At 51.0% G+C, this 18,528-nt stretch overlaps 3 protein-coding genes across 6 annotated transcripts; 1 reads left to right on the top strand and 2 right to left on the bottom strand.

Annotated features, from left to right (window-relative positions):
* On the bottom strand, window positions 131-2,257 carry MRPL53 (mitochondrial ribosomal protein L53). The gene is made up of 3 exons (XM_005686324.3): window positions 1,268-2,257; window positions 1,058-1,170; window positions 131-959 (listed from the first exon to the last, which is right to left on the bottom strand). The coding sequence occupies exons 1-3, from the start codon at window positions 1,357-1,359 to the stop codon at window positions 826-828; spliced, it is 339 nt and encodes a 112-aa protein (XP_005686381.1). The 5' UTR covers window positions 1,360-2,257; the 3' UTR covers window positions 131-825.
* On the bottom strand, window positions 2,251-9,083 carry CCDC142 (coiled-coil domain containing 142). 4 transcript variants are annotated; one of them, XM_018054994.1, is made up of 9 exons: window positions 7,488-9,083; window positions 7,112-7,198; window positions 6,884-7,033; window positions 6,616-6,746; window positions 6,433-6,546; window positions 3,504-3,618; window positions 3,112-3,289; window positions 2,788-2,987; window positions 2,251-2,656 (listed from the first exon to the last, which is right to left on the bottom strand). In XM_018054994.1, the coding sequence occupies exons 1-9, from the start codon at window positions 8,548-8,550 to the stop codon at window positions 2,400-2,402; spliced, it is 2,295 nt and encodes a 764-aa protein (XP_017910483.1). In that variant the 5' UTR covers window positions 8,551-9,083; the 3' UTR covers window positions 2,251-2,399. The 4 variants fall into 4 exon arrangements, with proteins under 4 accessions (XP_017910483.1, XP_017910484.1, XP_017910485.1 ...); XM_018054996.1 differs by having other exon boundaries at window positions 2,431-2,656; window positions 2,788-2,980; XM_018054995.1 differs by lacking the exon at window positions 7,112-7,198.
* Window positions 8,677-17,472, top strand: TTC31 (tetratricopeptide repeat domain 31). Its single transcript, XM_018054706.1, is given in 13 exon segments — window positions 8,677-8,756; window positions 9,083-9,187; window positions 13,538-13,646; window positions 14,066-14,128; window positions 14,238-14,308; window positions 14,409-14,621; window positions 14,923-14,975; window positions 15,056-15,146; window positions 15,248-15,348; window positions 15,554-15,642; window positions 15,644-15,725; window positions 15,789-16,017; window positions 16,019-17,472. Coding segments are annotated over 13 exon segments (1,413 nt in total). The 3' UTR covers window positions 16,146-17,472.

Here is an 18,528-nt window from a genome sequence, read left to right as displayed (position 1 = left end):
AGAAGAAGAGGCAAGTACAGTTGACTCTAAAACAATGGGGGTGGGGAAGGGAGTTAGGGGCTCCACTCCTTCAGCGTTGAGAAGTGGGGGATAACTTTACAGTCAGCATCCATGATTCCACAACTGCAGATTCAAACAACCACAGATCGTGTAGTATTTATTTAAAAAATAAGCATACAGGAGCACCCCTGCAGTTCAAACCTGCCGTTGTTCAAGGATCACTATAGACAGCACGCAAAGATTATCAGTTTTATTTTGGACAAAAAGTGTTCCTGGAATTTGGAGAAAATTGGTAGTAGGTACCCTGACTATATGGCACAGAACTTAAGATTAGAGCCAAACAGAAATATAGGATTTTACCCAAGAGGATAGTTCAAGTCATGACAGAAGACAAGATGCCTCAAAAATAAGAGGGAGAGCAGTACACCTTTATGGTCAAGAGAAGACAAGGGGCCCGAGAGGAAGAGAAGCCCCACAAGGAGTGAATAAAGAGCGGCAAATGCGACTGGAATGGAAAGATGAGGACTGGGAAAACAGCATTTCTAATAAGAGTAAGAGGTACCTTGAGTAGTGGAAGGAGCAGCCAAATTCAAAAGGGTTAAGCAGTGAGTGATGGTAAGAAACTGAAATAAATTCAAAAATTTCCGCACCCCTCCCGTCTTTCCTCGTCCCAGAAACACCGGTTAGGCTTGTAGTCACAGGCCTCTCTTCTTTTTTTGGCGTTCTGTGGCCCTCCAGATAGTGATATGAGTAATTAAGTTCTTCTTAAATAAGTGTCCTTAGCAGTCTTGGGTTAGAATCTGTTGACTGGTCTCTTCCGTGCTGTCAGCGCCCGGTACTGGCGCTAGGCTTGTCCCCGCTCGCCGCCGCGCCCCTAGCCTGGATGTGGGAGGCGAAAGCAGTGAGCATTTCCTGGGCGGTCAGGTGAGCGCCGCGCATAATCAAGCGATGCCCATCTCCTGGAGGGGAAAAACGAGTCAGGCACCAGGACTGCGGGGCCAGGGCCGAGGGCGCGCGACAGGCGCGCGACTCCCGCCCGACTCCCAACGAAACCCACCGAACAGCACGTCCACGCAAGGCTCGGAGCCGTCGTGCCTCACGTCCGCAATCACTGAGCAGTTGAGGTTCGTGCAGCGAACCTTCTCGCTGCTCACCGCCTGGAGGAAGGTCCTGCAGTGAAAAAACGGCGTGAGCGCCGGGCAGAAGGGACTAGATCCTCAGCGGGAGGGAGGCGTGACCCTTCGCCCCGCACCACTGCCCCTCGTACCTCGTCGATTCCACGTTCTTCTCGAAGGGGCAGAACTGAACCCGAACCTCCTTGACCGAGCGGAGTCCGAGCCGAGCCAAGGCCGCCGCCATAGTGACACCCGCCCCGGAAGGACTCGTGGCTGGCGGAAGTGTCTCTAGTGCGAGAGTCTGTGAGCTGCGGCGCACTTCCGCAGTCACCGGTGTTGGCGGTGCTGGTCCCCAAGCCGCCGCCCTGGGCTCCCCAACCGAGAAGAGGAACGCCAGGAAGGAGAGAGACGGTTTCGGCACAGGGTATGGAGGGCCCAAAGTACGCCCTCAATAAACACTACGTGACATCAGTAGCCCTCTTGTACCACGGTGAAGACCGTGAATAATGCGAAAGCCGTTTGCTCCCGGCTCGGATGGCACGCCTTCTGCAGCCTCTCCCTCTCTGCACCCTGCTGATCTAGGTTAACACCGTCTTAAGTGCTGGTCCCTTCCAAGGGGAGGGCACTACCACCGTAGGGATTATAAACCTACCAGAGGGTGAACCCCACTCAGGTAATTTCAGATTAAATGTGTGGACTCTGGAGTAGCTAACGCTTACACGTGAAGGTTCTACAGCCCACTATTCTTAAATGACTAAAAATAGTAAGGAGGGGAGTACAGGGTACTGTAACATAGGCCGTGCGGACTGATTTGGGTGCAGAAATTCCACCTCTGTGGTTCCTGAGGAATTACTTTGTAGTAGTGTCCCAACCTGTCTTGTGTTTAGCCTGGCTCCTGGGATTTAAGAGGAAGTGACATCAAGGCTCCCTGCTTTCTATTGGTTTTCCCCTTTCTCCTGGGATCCAACCCTAGAATCTTACTCCCAGGATTTAGCTGCTAGTGTCTAGCCCTGAGATGTCTTTACTGATGGGGAACTGTGCCTGAGCCTCCCAAGGATGCTGACTTCCAGGTTTCAAGCTGTGATTATGCCCTTTACTCTGGAATCCAGGCAATTGGAGTAGTGATCTTGGATTAGCTTTTCAAGTCCAGGCTCTGTGTAGCTTGTGGTTCTCAGATATGCTTTCTTCCAAGCTCCCAATTAAGCTTTTAAAATATGCACGTCTAAATGTCTGGGCTTTTTCAGACAGAGATGGGGAGCTCTGACTAGCTTTTGATGAGGGTCTTTAGGATTCAGAACTGGTTCCCAGGCAGGAAAGAAAAGATAAGTGCCAGCGAGGATGCTGGTGCTGCCTCAGAGCAAGCCAGGCCTGCTGGTTTCCTACCAGGTAAGCATCAGGGCTAGGTCCTCCTCCCCACAGTGTGCTTAACAGCTGAGCTGTCTGGGTTGGAAATACTCCAGGCTGAAGAGGGGGCTCCAAGCTCTCCAGGCTGTTGAGGCTGCTGCTGGGCAATTCCATGGTCTGAACCTCATTACATGCACCTGGTAAGGCAGGAGGGGAAGGCAGGTAGCTAGCAAGGGGGACACTAAAGCCAGACTGAGGATGGGAATGGGTTACGAATAATGAGCTAGGGGCAAAGAGAGCCTGGAGTTGGGGAGGGAGAGTGACTCACAGCAACAGGGAAGCCCCCTGTGGACTTGAGTCTTGGGTAGGGGCTGCTGCAACAGACACAGCAGGGCCCCATCCAGCCGCTGGAAGATGCTGAGCATGAACAGAGTCTGGCGAAGTTCTGGGGACAGGCCCCACTGCTCCTCCTCCAGCAAGTCCCTGACCACTCCAAAGTCTTGTCTGAGCTGCAGCGCCCCCTGCAGGCTGAAGGCCAAGGTACAGTGTGGCCACCTGACCCTCCCGCCTCTCCAAACTGCTCTTCCCCACCATTCCCCTCCCTTTTTTCAGTTCTGTTCATTGCCCTGCCACTTCCTTCTTTTCTTCTCACCTGAACCGGATCCCATGAGAGAGGATGTGGTCAAGCCAAGCACCCAGGATGGCGTTCAGCGCCTGGCTCAGGGCAGGGGCCTGGGCTTGGGGTGGCAGTCCGTGCAGTCCTTGCAACACAGGCTCCAGTATCCTGCGGACCACCAACCCAGCATACTCACTAGGAATGCTGGGAAGTTCTGGAGTGAGAGAAGAGAAAGGACAGGATATGAGGTTAGGGAGATCCCTCCAACCCCTAATGGAGCATTTGGGGGAAGAGGGTAGGATTTCAGGGTGTGGGGACAAAGAAGGTGAGGACAAGGATGGAGGCAGAGGTGGAGCCCCTCAAGGACGCGGAGGGGCTTGGACACTGTTACCCTGGGAAGCCTGGGAGGGAGTGCTGAGATGAGTTACCAGGACACAGACGATGCCGCCAGTACCGACCCCGTGGCATGTGGAGTTCAAAGTCCTGTGTGGCTTGTTTATGACATTCTTGAAAAAAGAGACTCAGTGACTCTTCAGGCAGGAGCTGTGGGGATAAGGAAAAAGTAAAAGGGCTTGCTTATCTGTGAGGGATTTGTCAAGTCATATGCTCTTCTAAATCTGAGGTGTTTATTAACCTGGCATCCATAAAGCCCCAGAACAGAATTGTATCCATAATTGTATGGGCTTGGGCATTTTCTGAGGAGAGATGCTATAGCCTTTACTGAGTTTTCCAAAGGCCTGGACTGAGAAAAGATTATGGACAATTGACCTAAGATTACCCTGCTCTCCTCAGCTTGATTTAGAAAATGGATATCCTCTAGGTTTATTCTGTAGGAACATTAATAGGAAAAAAAAAGATGGAGACACCCTCACTACCACCAGTGTTCAAAAACAAACGCTACAGAGAGGGGTCCGCATGATGTGCAGACAGGCAGTGGCTGAAAAGAGAAGTGAATTGTATGATCTTCTGTCATCTATGCAAGGGAGGCAAGGACTGCTTGTGGGTCAGGAGCAATCAATGTAACTTCCTGAGATTCAAGAACCTTTGGAATGTCCTCACACTGAATATTCTTTATAGCCACTTCCGTTTCCCCAAAGCATTATAACCCACAAAGCAAGAAAAAGTCCATGTGCTGGTTTGGTTTCTCTGGTTTGATAGGTTTTGTTTTCGGATGGGGGAGAAGACAGCAAAAATAGAGAGGTGTCTACAGCCCATCTTGGAGAAGAACCCCATGAACTGGGGTGTATAGTGGCCGGTCTAAAGAAAAGGTGACTGTATGCCTGAAGCCTGAAGAGGATGGGACTGGGTTGGGGGGCGGGGGTGGGCAGACTTGGTGGGGGAGGGCCCCTGTGGCTCCTGATACATATCCTGACAACAGCCTATCTAAATCCAAACTCTTCTCTTAGCCCAAACATCAGAACCCCTTTCTCCCTTATGTATGATAAAGAAGTTACCCTTTTGTCAACTGACATTTGTCAGGAAATTCTGTACTCAGCACTCAGGAAATACAAGGTCACACTATGAGACAGTTTTTTCTTTGAGACATTACAGTCCAGCTAAGGAGAAAATGCACATCTGATTCTTCTTTTTCGTCCCAGTGCTGTATGTAGGTGAAAGCCCAGAACAGACCCAGCAGTAGAGCAAGGCATGAAACTAGACGGCGTTTTGTTCACATGGTGAGCACACTGTCCCTGCCCATTTTGCTCCATTCTCACTGCAGCTACCACGACTTGGACCTTTCTCATATTATGTCTCCCCACTTCCCTTCTATCCTGACTGCTATAGCTAGATCAGACTCTATCACTTACAACTTAGAATGGCTCCCTGTCACTTACGAGACAAAGTCTAAAATCTGTGGGCTGGTGTTCACTGCCCTCCATGTCTTGATGACAACCTACTCCTCCACAATCCTCCACCCCTGCCCTTGACATGTTCACAAGTATATGCCCATGTACATGCATACACACACACACACAAAGGGAGCTTTTGCTTTGGTCAGGCCATCTCCCCACTATTCCCCCAAGGAACTATGAACTCCCCACGTCCAGTAACCCCTGCTGCTCCTCTGAGGCTACCCATCCACCAGCGTGAGCCACAGGCCCTGTATGGAGCTTCTGTTACTACATGCCCACCAAAGCCTTCCCTCCCCAGAGCTCCCACAATCATCACTGCCCAACCCTACTCATGAAGAGCCCGTTCTGGGACATGTTGAATTGAAAGAGGACATGGGAGTAGAAATGCCCAACAGGCAGATGCAGATGGTGGATTAGGGCCAAACTGTGAGGGTTCACAGCGCCTTGGTGCAGAGAGAGGAGCAGAGGGACAGGGGCTACACTCCACAACCATGCCCCTATATTCAGGGCAAAGATGGACATCTAGGCAGGAAGAGGAAACAAAAAGAGGGACATCATCCACAATAGGGACAGACAGAGTGTAAGATGGAGAAAAAAATAGAAGAGTTTAAGTCATAAATTTAGAGGAAAATAATAACATATTAGAAGAAACAGCCAAGAATGAATGAGCATCACCACTGTAGAACGGGGATTAGTCGTGGAGGCAATTAAAGTGCTAGTTTTTCCATCACAAGCCTTCTAGAAGAATATTTTGAGTTTTAATAAAAATACAAGTTGTACTCAAGAAAAAGAAACATTCTATCAAAAACTAGTAAAATCAATCATTTATCTTGCTTATTCTCTACAAAATATACCTCAAAGTAACCAAATAATTTTGGAGGCCAAGTTTCACTTGGGACTTCCCAGCTGGTCTAGTGATTGAGTCCAGTTTCCAATGCAGGGGACCCCAGTTCAGTTCCTGGTCAGGGAACTTAGATCCCACATGCAGGGGGCACCTGAGCCCCCACACTGGTGCTCATGCACAATGAAAGATCTCACATATGTCAATGAGGATTGCACATGCCACAACTAAGACTCAGCCAAATAAGTAAATTAAAAATTTTAAAGTTTCACTTTGTAAGAGTAATCTGATTAACAATGAAGAAAGGATGACAGAATTAGAATGTCACCACCTTGCACCCTCTAATGAAATAATGGTTATAGACAATGATCATCAGTGGCTGTTAAAGTCACAACAGGAGAGCCTGACATAGGAGTTGGGGGTTGGGATATACAAATGAAAGAAATTGAGCATGAGTTGATTGTTATTAAAGCCTCAGTGGTAGGAATATGGAGGTCCATTATATTCTGCTTATGTATTTTTAAAAAATTTTCCATAATGAGAGGACAAAAAGTGGATTTAGTGGCAGTCCACACAAGAAAAGATACATTCAGTGGCAATTCCAAGGCACTTAGTTGTTCCACCACCATCACAACCAACCCCCAAGCTGGTGCCTCTCCTTACCTGGATCTGCACAGTCAGCTTCCGGATCTCCAGGCCCAGCTGCTGCTCCACATCCAGAGCCAAGCTTTCCTCTGAGGCCAGGCGAGACAAAGCTTCTGCCTCCTGCAGTAGAGGCTTTGATAGAAACAGAGTGAGGTCTGAGCCCAACGCAGGATGCTCCCCTCCTGCTCCCTAGCTACTCACAGGTAAGTCCTTCTGGATCAGGAGCAGGAAGGAACCTGGGGCCCATGCTGCCAGATACTGCTGAGTTCTGCTCCAAAACCAGAGCAAGGTAGTTTGCAGGGTACAGAGCCCCAGGGCAAGGGGTGCAGGACCTGCGGAGAGGAGGGACAGAATATCTGAAGGGATATGGAGCACCTTTGGGAAGAGGCAGGTTTCAGAACACAATAAGGAATAAAGGGGGTATTCTCAGTGTTCTCCTATCCCCCCCATCCCCAGCACCTTGTCTCACCTGGTGGCCCGCAGAGGAGGAGTCCTGACCTGGGCTCCCGGAGGGCATCCAAGAGAGGAGGGAAGAGCTGTTGTAAAAGTTTGCTGGTACAAGAGGATGAAGGAAGGCTGCTCTCATTTCCACTAGCAGATCCCAAGACCTGGCAGAAGCCTGAAGATGAGGGGTATGGTTTGATAAGGAAGGGGCAATTTGGGGCTTGTGTGACTGCCATTACCCCTTCCTCCTCACCTTGATCCCAGCTCCAAATAAGAGACTGATGAATTAGGTTGCGACACAAAGAAGCCAGCTCCTTCTCACACTCCTGAGGCAGTGATGCTAGTGGAAGAAATGACTCTGGAGCCTGAAAACAAGGTCTCTCTTTTCCACAGCCACTGCCCCCACTCAGTGATGGGGGAAGTTTCCCCCAAAGACTCAAGGCTGGCATGGAAAGCAAGACCTTGCCTTTAAAGCTAAGAAGCTTATAACCTGAACCCCCAGGGGTTGGGAGGGGTGGGGGATGTTCCTTCTAAAGGGCCTGCTTTTGTAGTCTTGTGGCAGGTGAGTGAGGTGTATACGGAAGTAAGACTCCAGCCTTCCCAAACACCCACCCAGGCCCATCACTCACCCTGACCCAGTGCCTGACTCAGTTGCTGTGCCGCTGCCCTGGGGTCCCTCCAGGGTCCTAGACTTAGGCTCTGGGCACAGGCTGCCCACAGCAGGGTCCAGTACTGGCTCCACAAGGCTCCGGCCCTTCCAAGCCCCAGTTCACTGCTGGCTGAACCCGTCACGCCCCCCAACAGGCCCAGTAGCCCTGGCAACAGCTCCCGCTCCTCTTTGCACCATCTGAGGAGCTGGTCCCTCAAGCCAGATCCCCTGAGCGCCTCATCCAGCCAACCTGCCGCCTGGCAACCCCGCTCCCCTGTCAGGAGGCGGAGCACACGGCCGGGGGGATATGGGCGCGCTGATGCTGGGACTTGGCTGAAGGCTTTCCCCTGCAGCTGGTGGTACGCTGAAAGTGCCAGCAGCAGGTCGGCGAGTTGGGACGACAGGGCTGGGGTGGCGGGCGCCCGGCCCAGAGCTCGAAGCCGCATCTCGACAGTAGCATCCAAGCGCTGGGCTGCTAGTCCGACGGGGCGTGCCAGGAGTCGCGGGTGGGGCGTCTCCAGAAGCCTGCTTCGCAGGACCGCCCCTCTGGAAAGGTGCTGTAGCAGGTCGCGACACAGCTGAAGCAAGGGGCCGTGGCTGGGAGATGGAGCGCCGGGACTCAGGATCCTCAGGAAGCGCACGGCCGCCTGTAGGTGGAGGGCGCAATCCCGCGCTTGGAGGAGCTGCTCCCGCTCGCGCTGCAGTCGCAGCAACACAGCCCTGAGACGCCGTAGCGCCGGAGGAATCAGGCCGCCAGGTGCCAGCTCCCGCCCACAGTCTACAGCGCCAGCCTCACTGTGCTCTCCTGCGTCCGCCGGCGCCACCCACCACGGCTGCTCTTTCGGAGCCCCGTCAGGCCGAGGGTCCTGGCAGAGGATGCTCCGGGCGAGCGGCAGCGCCAGCCAGCCACGAACGTCCCCGCGGAGAGAGCCTGCCCGCTTTCGCTGCCACTGCTCCTCCTCGGCGCCCCCGGGCTGCGCCCGTAACGGCGGCACGGTAGCCAGCGGAGGCAGAAGGCCACCAGAGCGAGACGCCTGGGCCATGGGACACCGTGTCCGGAGCCAGCCTAACGATTCCCACCACCCCGCACTGCCCAACGCCCGCCACAGCGGCGGCTCCGCCCTATCCCCGGAGCCTTCAACTCTTGCCAGGGTGCCGCCGGGACCGTCATGGACTCTCTGGCGCTCCGTAAGCGCATGCTTCCGCCCTCGACAAAGATGGCTGCATACTCCGTCGCACTTCGCCCTTGGCCGGTATCAAATACCCTACTGTCTTTCATTCTCGAGTCACTGTTGACGGGGATGGCGCCGATTCCGAAGACTGTGGGGCTAGTCAAGTTAGGTAAACAGGTGAGACAAGACCAGAGCGGGTCCAGGAGGGCTCCATTTGGATCTGTTTTCAGTGGGATTTTGTGCTTCGCGAGGCGGGCAGAGGGCTCCGACTCGTCTACCTCGAAGCCACCCGACGCGCTGCCGCTTTAGTTTCCTGTAGTGTTCTTGCCTGGAGAATCCCAGGGACGGGGGAGCCTGGTGGGCTGCCGTCTATGGGGTCGCACAGAGTCGGACACGACTAAAGCGACTTAGCAGCAGCCCCAGCAGCAGCAGGCTTTCCTCTGCGGCCTGGCTGCCCGCTGGGGGTCGCTGCTGTCTCCAAACACTGCAGGGTATTCGGTCCTGAGGACTGAGGCGCCGCAGAGGTAAAAAGGACTCCATGGGAATTCTCTGGCTGTCCTGTGGTGCTCTCCCGGGTCTTTGGAGAGGAGTGACTGTGGGGGCTTACTGTCAAGCAGCGCGATGCAAGTGGAGGGAGGGTGGGGAGCCAGGGACAACTCGGCGGTGATAAATGGGCAGGATTGGGCAAAGGAGGGTTGAGGATTGGGGAGTGGGTAGTTGAGGATTGGGGATGGCTCAGTAATAAAAAACCCACCTGCCAACGCAGGAGACGTGGGTTCAATCCCTGGATGGGGAAGATCACCCGGAAGAGGAAATGGCAATCCGCTCCAGTATTGTCTGGGAAATCCCATGGACGGAGGAGCCTGGTGGGCTACAGTCCATGAGGTCACAAAGGAGTCAGACACTACTTAGTGACTAAACAACAAGGAGTTGCTTGGGGAAAGATATGAACAGAGGGAACAAAGACGCTTAAGCAAAAAAAAAAAACACCTTAAAGAGAACTTCACTGAAGTGAGACCTTAGTTATGGGTTTGAGAGAAGAGGCGAGAAAGAGGACAGCAAGTGGCTTGAAAGAGTGGCACATGGGTTTGGAGGGTTATAGAGGGAGGGACAGGATCAGATTTGGGAGCACTGAGAAGCTATACTTCCAGCTGCTTCCTGGTTATCTCAAAAAGCGACAAGTCCAGAAGTTAATTCATCACCTTTGCAGATTCATTGCATTTCCTCTAATCTTGATTAACCACGCAAATGTCCTTCCAGTTGCTTTATTCAGAAATCTGAGAACCAGTCTCCACACTCCTCTTTTCCTTTACCTCATTTGTGTTGTCAGTCACAAAATCTACTTCTGAAGTGTCTTTTGGATCAAGCCCATTATTTCCAGTCCTGCTTCTGCAGCCACTGCCCTAGTTCAAGAATTCATTATTTCTGACTTGAACAGTTGTAATGACCTGCTGACTGAACATTTCACGCCTAGATTCGTCTCTTTCCCCAGTACTCTTTCATTTGAGCATTTCACTCCCTAGATCAGATCCACTGGTATGACTAACAAGACAAAATCCAAACTCACTAGATCACACAGGGTTCTTCAGGCCCAGCTCCTGGCTGAATCTCAATTACAGTAGCCGCCTCACCCATCTTTGAGCATTCAGCATACACTTATTGAGCACCAACTATGTACTGCACACTGTTTTAGGCACTGGGAAGAAAACATTAAGCCAAACAGACAAAAATTCCTCTATTCATTGAATCAGGAGTATCTAGTGGGGGCAGCCAGTCAACAAATAAATAATATGTCAAATATGAGAAGTATAAAGAAAGATAAAGCAAAAAGGAAGTTAGGGAACACTGAGAAGAATTGAGAGGTTTCACTTTTTAAATGGAGTGGTCAGAGAAGCCCTCCCCCGAAAGAGTTAAATAGGGGTCTGAAGGGGGTGAAGGACTGAGCCATTCACTGGGGAAAGAGCATTCAAGGCAGAGGAAATAACACATACAAAAGCTCTGAAATGGGAGCACACTTGGCGCATTGTAGAAACTTCAAAGGAGACTGCTGCAGTTGGAAGAGGATGAAAGGGTAGGAGATGATTTCCTGAAGAGATTGGGTGGCCAGGTTGTGAATTAAGAGAGTAGAGTAGACTGTGTTTTGGGGAGAAATAGAAGGTCAAGGTAGCCCTTTTTCTGTTTGGTTTTAAAGATGGCTTACACTTACTAAATTACTGCACAATTGCACTCATCTCACATGCTAGTAAAGTAATGTTCAAAATTTTCCAAGCCAGGCTTCAGCAATACATGAACCATGAACTTCCAGATGTTCAACCTGGTTTTAGAAAAGGCAGAGGAACCAGAGATCAAATTGCCAACATCTGCTGGATCATTGAAAAAGCAAGAGAGTTCCAGAAATACATCTATTTCTGCTTTATTGACTATGCCAAAGCCTTTGACTGTGTGGATCACAATAAACTGAGGAAAATTCTGAAAGAGATGGGAGTAGCAGACCACCTGACCTGCCTCTTGAGAAATCTGTATGCAGGTCAGGAAGCAACAGTTAGAACTGGACATGGAACAACAGACTGGTTCTAAACAGGAAAATGAGTACGTCAAGGCTGTATATTGTCACCCTGCTTATTTAACTTCTATGCAGAGTACATCATGAGAAACGCTGGGCTGGAAGAAGCACAGGCTGGAATCAAGATTGCCGGAAGATATATCAATAACTTCAGATGTGCAGATGACACCACCCTTATGGCAGAAAGTGAAGAGGAGCTAAAAAGCCTATTGATGAAAGTGAAAGAGGAGAGTGAAAAAGTTGGCTTAAAGCTCAACATTCAAAAAACGAAGATCATGGCATCTGGTCCTATCACTTCATGGTAAATAGATGGGGAAACAGTGGAAACAGTGTCAGACTTTATTTTTTGGGGCTTCAAAATCACTGCAGATGGTGATTGCAGCCATGAAATTAAAAAACACTTTCTCCTTGGAAGAAAAGTTATGACCAACCTAGATAGCATATTCAAAAGCAGAGACATTACTTTGCCAACAAAGGTCCATCTAGTCAAGGCTATGGTTTTTCCAGTAATCATGTATAGATGTGGGAGTTGGACTGCAAAGAAAGCTGAGTGCCAAAGAATTGATGCTTTTGAACTGTGGTGTTGGAGAAGACTCTTGAGAGTCCCTTGGACTGCAAGGAGATCCAACCAGTCCATTCTAAAGGAGATCAGTCCTGGGTGTTCATTGGAAGGACTGATGCTAAAGCTGAAACTCTAGTACTTTGGCCACCTCATGCGAAGAGTTGACTCATTGGAAAAGATTCTGATGCTGGGAGGGATTGGGGGCAGGAGGAGAAGGGGACGACAGAGGATGAGATGGCTGGATGGCATCACCGACTCGATGGACATGAGTTTGGGTGAAGTCCGGGAGTTGGTGATGGACAGGGAGGCCTGGTGTGCTGCGATTCATGGGGCTGCAAAGAGTCGAACACAACTGAGCGACTGAACTGAACTGAACTGAACTGAACACTTACTAAGGAAACAATCCTCATTATAACCACAGAATATCCAGGCCAAGCCTTGAAGGCACTTGCCTTATTTTGTGAATGAGTAAGCTGAGGTCCAGAGAGGTTAAATGACTTGTCCAAAATCAAACAGCCAGGCAGTGGCAGAGGTGGAACTAAGGTGCAAGCAGCTCTGCTCCAGTACAGTGTTCTTTCCAGCTCTGTGCTACCCAGCTAGTTAAGAGCAATAAAAACCAATGAATAACAAGGTTTTAAATTATATAACACAGGCTATGTTAGTGCCGCTTTTTTGAGTGAGGGCAGAGAGAACTGGAGGGGTTTCCCTGGTGGCTCAGACGGTAAAGAATCTGCCTGCAGTGTGGGAGACTTAGGTTCGAACCCTGGGTTGGGAAGATCCTCTGGAGGAGGAAATGGCAACCCACTCCAGTATTCTTGCCTAGAGAATTCCACAGACAGAGGAACCTGGGGGGCTACAGTCCATGGGGTTGCACAGAGTCAGACATGACTGAGTGACTTAACGTGCGCACACACACATACACACACAAACTGGAGATGAGAGTCTGGAAAGTCTTTAGGCAGAAATGGGATTTGAACTTGAACTTCATCTTGTAGGTAAAGCAAAGTGTGGTGAGAAAGAAGCTCAGAAAGGATTCAAGGACAGCTGGGGGAAGACCCTCAAGGCTGGAAGAAGCCTGGTAGCAGAGGGAGGGCAGCAGCTAAGTAAAGGAAGACTGGAAAGCTTAGCCAGGGGGCTTTTTGGAAGGGTCCAAGTCCCGGGGTAGACTCAATCCTGCCTGTGGCCCTGGCATTGGGGGATTACTGGAAAATTTTGAGACTGTGCGTAATTGCTGAGAACTTGGTTTTGGGAAGAAACAGATTAAGTGCAGGGGAGAGGCCAGCCAGGAACTGTGGCTCTCATTTAGGCATTGAGCTAGCCCCAGGGTAGATTATATGGGGATGTTCATATTCAAGGATATGACAAGGGACACAGCTGGAAGAGCAGGTAACAGGGCTCCATCTCAGGGGCGTCATTGTGGCTGAGTAGGGACAGGATGGTGAAGAAGGCTGGGCTGAATGCCGCCATCATCAGCCCTTGGGAAAGCAGGAGAATTGGTGAAGGAGGGGCTAACACCATGAAGGCCAGCAGCATGCTTTGAGATGCTGAGCAGGGAGAGGTCAGCCTGTCAAATTCTCCAGGCTGGTTAGCTAGTTTGTGATTGCCGTGGTGGAGAGGTTATCCCAGCCAAGCTCCTTGCCCTGTCCCAGAGTTCCCCACAATACCAGCTTCCCTCCCCCTTCCCATCCCAGGACATAGTGGATTTTCGCTGATGGAGAAATGATCAAGAAATGATCGGTTGTGGAGAAGGATCCTCCAGGAAGCCAGCAACCTGCTAAGGAGCTGGTGGCTAAGGAGGAGCGTGTGGAAGAGAAAGCAGAGAAGAAACGACTTGGGAAGAAGGTAGCTGGACAGCAAAAGGGGTGGGAGCCCTGAGGGATTTGGGGGCAGGAGTAGGAAAGAACTCAGGATGGCTGGGGGGCCGGCAGGGCTCAGGGACTGGAGGGTCTCCTGGAGGCCATTCGGTGCGGTGGTTGAAGAGCCACACTCTGCTACCTGGGCTGGAATCTGCCTGCTTTCTAGGAGCCCTTTGCCTGGTGACAGTCTTATCTGCTTTTTCACATGTAAACTGAGGATGACAACAAAACCTACCTCGGAGAGCTCCAAGATTAAGTGACATAGTGTATGCAAAGCTGTTAGCCCCGTAACATGGGATATAGTATATATTGTCCACATGAAGAGCTGGTCTCAAGTTACAAATTTTGTGTGTGGATGTTTAAGTATAGTGCTCAAAATACATCCTCTTCTTTGTCATTGTTAAGTGTCAAAAGGATCAGAAGCAAAGAGAGTGCTTGGAGAAGGATGGCAGGGAGTCCAACACGAATGCCTGCAGGCAGATCCCAAGAGCACCAAGTTCCAGGAGGTGGGACTGGAAAAGCAGGCAGCTCAAGGTGATCCCAACTCTGTAGCTTTTCACCTTCCCTTCAGGCTGAGGCCATTACAGATGGCGATGGCAGCCCCCCGTCCAGCTCTGGGAACCCAGCTCAGGGCCAGTGTAGCGACGAAAAAGAAAGAGCCTCCTTCCTTCCCTTCATGGTCTCTGCCCGCCCTCTCCTCCCACTACTCTAGGATGTACGTCTCATCCCTGCCCTTAACTTTCTGCTCACAAGACTCACTGGATCTATCTGTTAACAGTAGCTTTGTGTCTCTGGCTTTCAACAAGGTTGGAGATTGACCCCTCAGTGCCCACAGAGAAAAGGGACTAAGTCATTAGCCCCAAGGCAGAAGCCTGGGTCTTCAAGAAAAGATGAACCAGGAAGAAGGAAGCACTCCAAAAGAAGAGAGCCCTAGGCAGAGTCGTAAGGCAGAGGTGAGGAGGTGGGCAGAAGAACCTCAGCTAGAACCAGGGGAAGGGGTGCCAGAGGGCTTTGGGAAGAGAGGTGATCTACTAAGGGCTGAGCGCAGTGACTAGTAGGAGTTCTCTGGCCCCAGGGCTAAGAGACCAGGGATCAAGATCCATCACTGTCCCCCTGACCCAGGGTAGTTTCCGCTACAGGCAATTAGGGCTGATTCGATCTTGCAGAACTGTCAGGAGGACTCCATGAGGTGCATGATGCAAAGTGAACAGAGGAGAAGGATTTGGGGAGGCTGAGGCCTTGACTTTGCTTCCCATCCCTAGGTTATCTCCAGGACTGCTGGCAGCTGCCTTACAACAGAGCCAGGAGCTGGCAAGTGAGATTTTCTCTCTCCTTCCTCACCCATCCCTCCCTAGGATAGCCCCATCTGAACTGCCCACTCTCCCTTCTCCCCAGAGTTGGGTACCAGCTTTGCTGAAAATGGTTTCTACCACAAGGCCATGGTCCTCTTCACCCGAGTCTTCAGGTTCAACCCCCAGGACCACTAGTAGGTGGCGAGGCGGGGGGGTGGGCAGGCCTCTGTGCTGAGCTATCAGGGCAAGGCTGGGTGCCAAGGGCCGAGACTTTTGCCCATTTGTTTTTTATCAGGTTATTTGGAAATTGCTCATTCTGCAATGAACGGCCGGGTCAGCGGATGTGCGCCCTGACTGATGTAGCCCCTGGGGCCTCTTCCGCCTGGGCAAGGCCTTGATGGGACTGCAGGTAATGGGTCTGAGGTTGGGAGCAGAGGAGGAATTTGGGTGGGATGGGGTGGGGATCAGGTGTACACTGGCATTTTCTAGTTAAGGTACTACCAAAATGTCTTAGTGGTACTAGGAGCTGGAGCCAGTTTGAGAAAAGGGAAGTTTTAACATTCCTTGACTCCGCTGACACCTCAACCTTCTGCTTTCTAATTCCTCTGGGACCAAAGCATTTTGAAGAGGCAGCGGTGTGTTCTGGAGACTCTGAGAGGCGGGTCCCAGCCTGACGCAGTCTGGGAGCTAACATTCCTGCCTCCTGCAAGTCACCCTGGTAAGGGGATCAGGCCCACTCTTATGCGGAGGGGGCAACAGAGGGAACTGGCCGAGTTTGCAATAACAAGTGGTGCTACTTTCTGCCTCAGACAGATAAGGGGTACAGGACGCATAGGATAAGGGGGACATGGGCAGCCCTGCCGGAAGGTGTCAGGTGCCCCTCCCTTTCCTTCCTCAGCAGTACCAGCGAAGAGGAATCTCTGGGCTGCCTCCGTCAACTGAATTTCTCCATCCATTTTTCCATGTTGAGCTGGGGCCTTTAAGCCTCTTCTCCTGCAGTTGCCCTGGAAGTACTGCCCCAAGGGCCCCTGGCCTTCTATCTCCACCCTTGCATTATCCCCAACCTGAGCCAGTCTGACTGGTCCTTCCCCCGGACTCAGAGCAGAAGACCCGGTCCTCTCCACCTCCAGGACTCCTCAGAGGGCTGGGGCACCCTGGAACTTGGGCCCCAGCACCTACCTCACACCAGATGAAGGAGAACCTGTCCCTGATAAGGCAGGGCTGTGTGTGCATCCCACAGGGAGAAAGGACACGGTGTAGTCGCAGTTCACTGCACATTGTAAGACCTGTACTCTAAAACCATGGTTGGGAACAGCCCTGGCAGTCATACCTTTTGACACAGAAACCCTCTGATGAGAGAAAGGAGCCCTGCTTCCACTGAAATAGCCTTTCTTTGGTTCTTAAGCAGATGGCTTCTCCTGGGAGCAGTAAGGAAAAATAAAATCCCCCAAGGCTCAAGAAGGGATCTGTACAAAAATTCAGATTTTCAGACTATAACAGACCAGTCTGTAGGGGCATCTGAAGCTTGCTCTTGGTCTTGGGGAACTCACCAGCCAGAGCTGTGCGCTCAGGAATGAGGTCACAGTGATGAATAAGGCCTAAGTCTTGATCTGCAGCTTGATGGAAGCCCACTGCTTCCTAATCCCAGTTCTCACCCTGTTCTCTCCAGCCTCAGTTCTCATGCCTTGCTTCCTGTCCACTCTTCTACGCATATTCTGACCTCTCCTTTGTCCAGTGGTTCTGATGCTCACCTCCTTCCACTGCTAGAAGATTCACCAAGGGTATGCATTTGGGAAGCCCCTTACCAGCCCCTTCCTGGAGCTGGCAGAATCCATACATCTCCATATACCCCACCTGCTGGCTCTCCCACTGATGCAGCCTCAGCAGATACACAGGCTTCTGCTACGTTTCTCTTACTCTTTCTCCACTCCAGCGCTGGGCATTGTAACTAGCATTTCCCCCATGTGAATTTACTTAGTTTTTCTACCTAGGATCACTGCCCCTAAAAAAACTAAAATTCTCTAATTTCTCTATAAGAAACACGACCTCCTTCTAGTTTTTCCTCTAAGATCTTGACAGCTCCTGGCTGGTTCCTCCCTGGCTCTACGTGGGACTCTCAGTTCATTAAAGTGTGGGTCTGCAGGCCTCCCAGCGTGCTTTTCTTTGGAGAACCATTTATCTGGATAAATGACTCTTGCTGCCCTATAGGTCTTACTCAGCACCATTTGTACCTAGAGACTGGAGGAGCTGAGACACCTCCTTTGTTTAAGGCTTTCCCAAATTCTTTTGTTTACGGTTGTAGCCCTCTTAAATCCTGTATGGCAGATTACAGTCTGTCATTACAAGTTGCGTCACCTTGGGCAGATTTCTTAACACCTATGCTTCAGTTTCCTCTTCTGTACAATGTGGGCTATCCCTACCTCACAGGGCTGCTATGAGGGCTGAAAGAGAAAGTGTGAGAAAATACCTACCCAAAGTCTGGGACATAGTGAGTGTTCAATAAACTGATTTTTATCTGAAGTTGTCCTACATTTTCATGATTGCGATGCCAGAAAGAGACGGGTGTGACTGAACTGCCGCTTATCTCACAGAGGGCCGGAGTTCGTGGGACTGAGCTTCTCACGTTCCCTGTGCCAGTAGCATCAGTGTCTCCTGGGAACCTTTCACAAATGCAAATTCTCAGGCCCACCCTAGGCCTTCTGAATCAGAAACTAAGTGTAGGGCGCAACAAGTTATGTTTCAATAAGCCCTCCACGTGATTCTGAGGCATCCTGACATTTGAAAGGTCTGCTCTAGGACCTGGGCTTCCCTGGTGGTTTAGCGGTAAAGCATCTGCCTGAAATGCAGGAGACATTTGACCCCTGGGATGGGAAGATCCCCTGGAGGAGGGCATGGCAACCTACTTGAGTACCCTTGCCTAGAGAATCCCATGGACAGAGGAGCCTGGTGGGCTATAGCCCATAGGACCACACAGAGTCAGACATGATTAAAGTGACTCAGCAGCCGCAGCAGCATCTCTAGGACCTAACAGAGGAGACACCCATCCAGGAGGCTATTTTGGTGTTACAGGTTTGAGTTTTGTTCATTCAAGGCTTGATTATAAGAGGTGGCAGCCCTAAGCTAGAATTTAGGAAGCCTTAAGTAGAGAAGGGTTCTAGCCTCTCAAAAGCAATGTCTCCTCCCCGGTACCTCTTAGACTGTCCTGGGCTTGAATCTTCCCCAAGAGCCATAGGACTCCTGACCCCTTGCCGCCACTTTATCCCACACTCACACTGCTAACTGGTAGGGTTCTGACCCAGTGCCTCAGCTCTGAGTCCCCGGGGCTGGAAAGCAGAATGGTTAGAATGACCGAACATCGTGGTTTTCCTGAGACTGAGGGATTTCCAAAGGTGTGGAAATTTCCGTGCAAAAAGTGGGAAAGTCCTGGGCAAACACGAATGAGTTGGTCACTCCAATGTAAAGGTTCCAGAGAGGCAGACTTTAGAAGAGCGTGAAGGGAATACAGAAGGGATCCTGAACAGGAACCAGGGGAGGTATGTGTGTGTTGTATATGTGTACTGAAGAGGCAACACAGGT

Source organism: Capra hircus, chromosome 11, assembly GCF_001704415.2.
Source record: "Capra hircus breed San Clemente chromosome 11, ASM170441v1, whole genome shotgun sequence".
In the NCBI taxonomy this organism is placed as follows: domain Eukaryota; kingdom Metazoa; phylum Chordata; class Mammalia; order Artiodactyla; family Bovidae; genus Capra; species Capra hircus.
The sequence above is the reverse complement of the archived record's forward strand: the minus strand, read 5'-3'. Positions and strand labels throughout refer to the sequence as shown.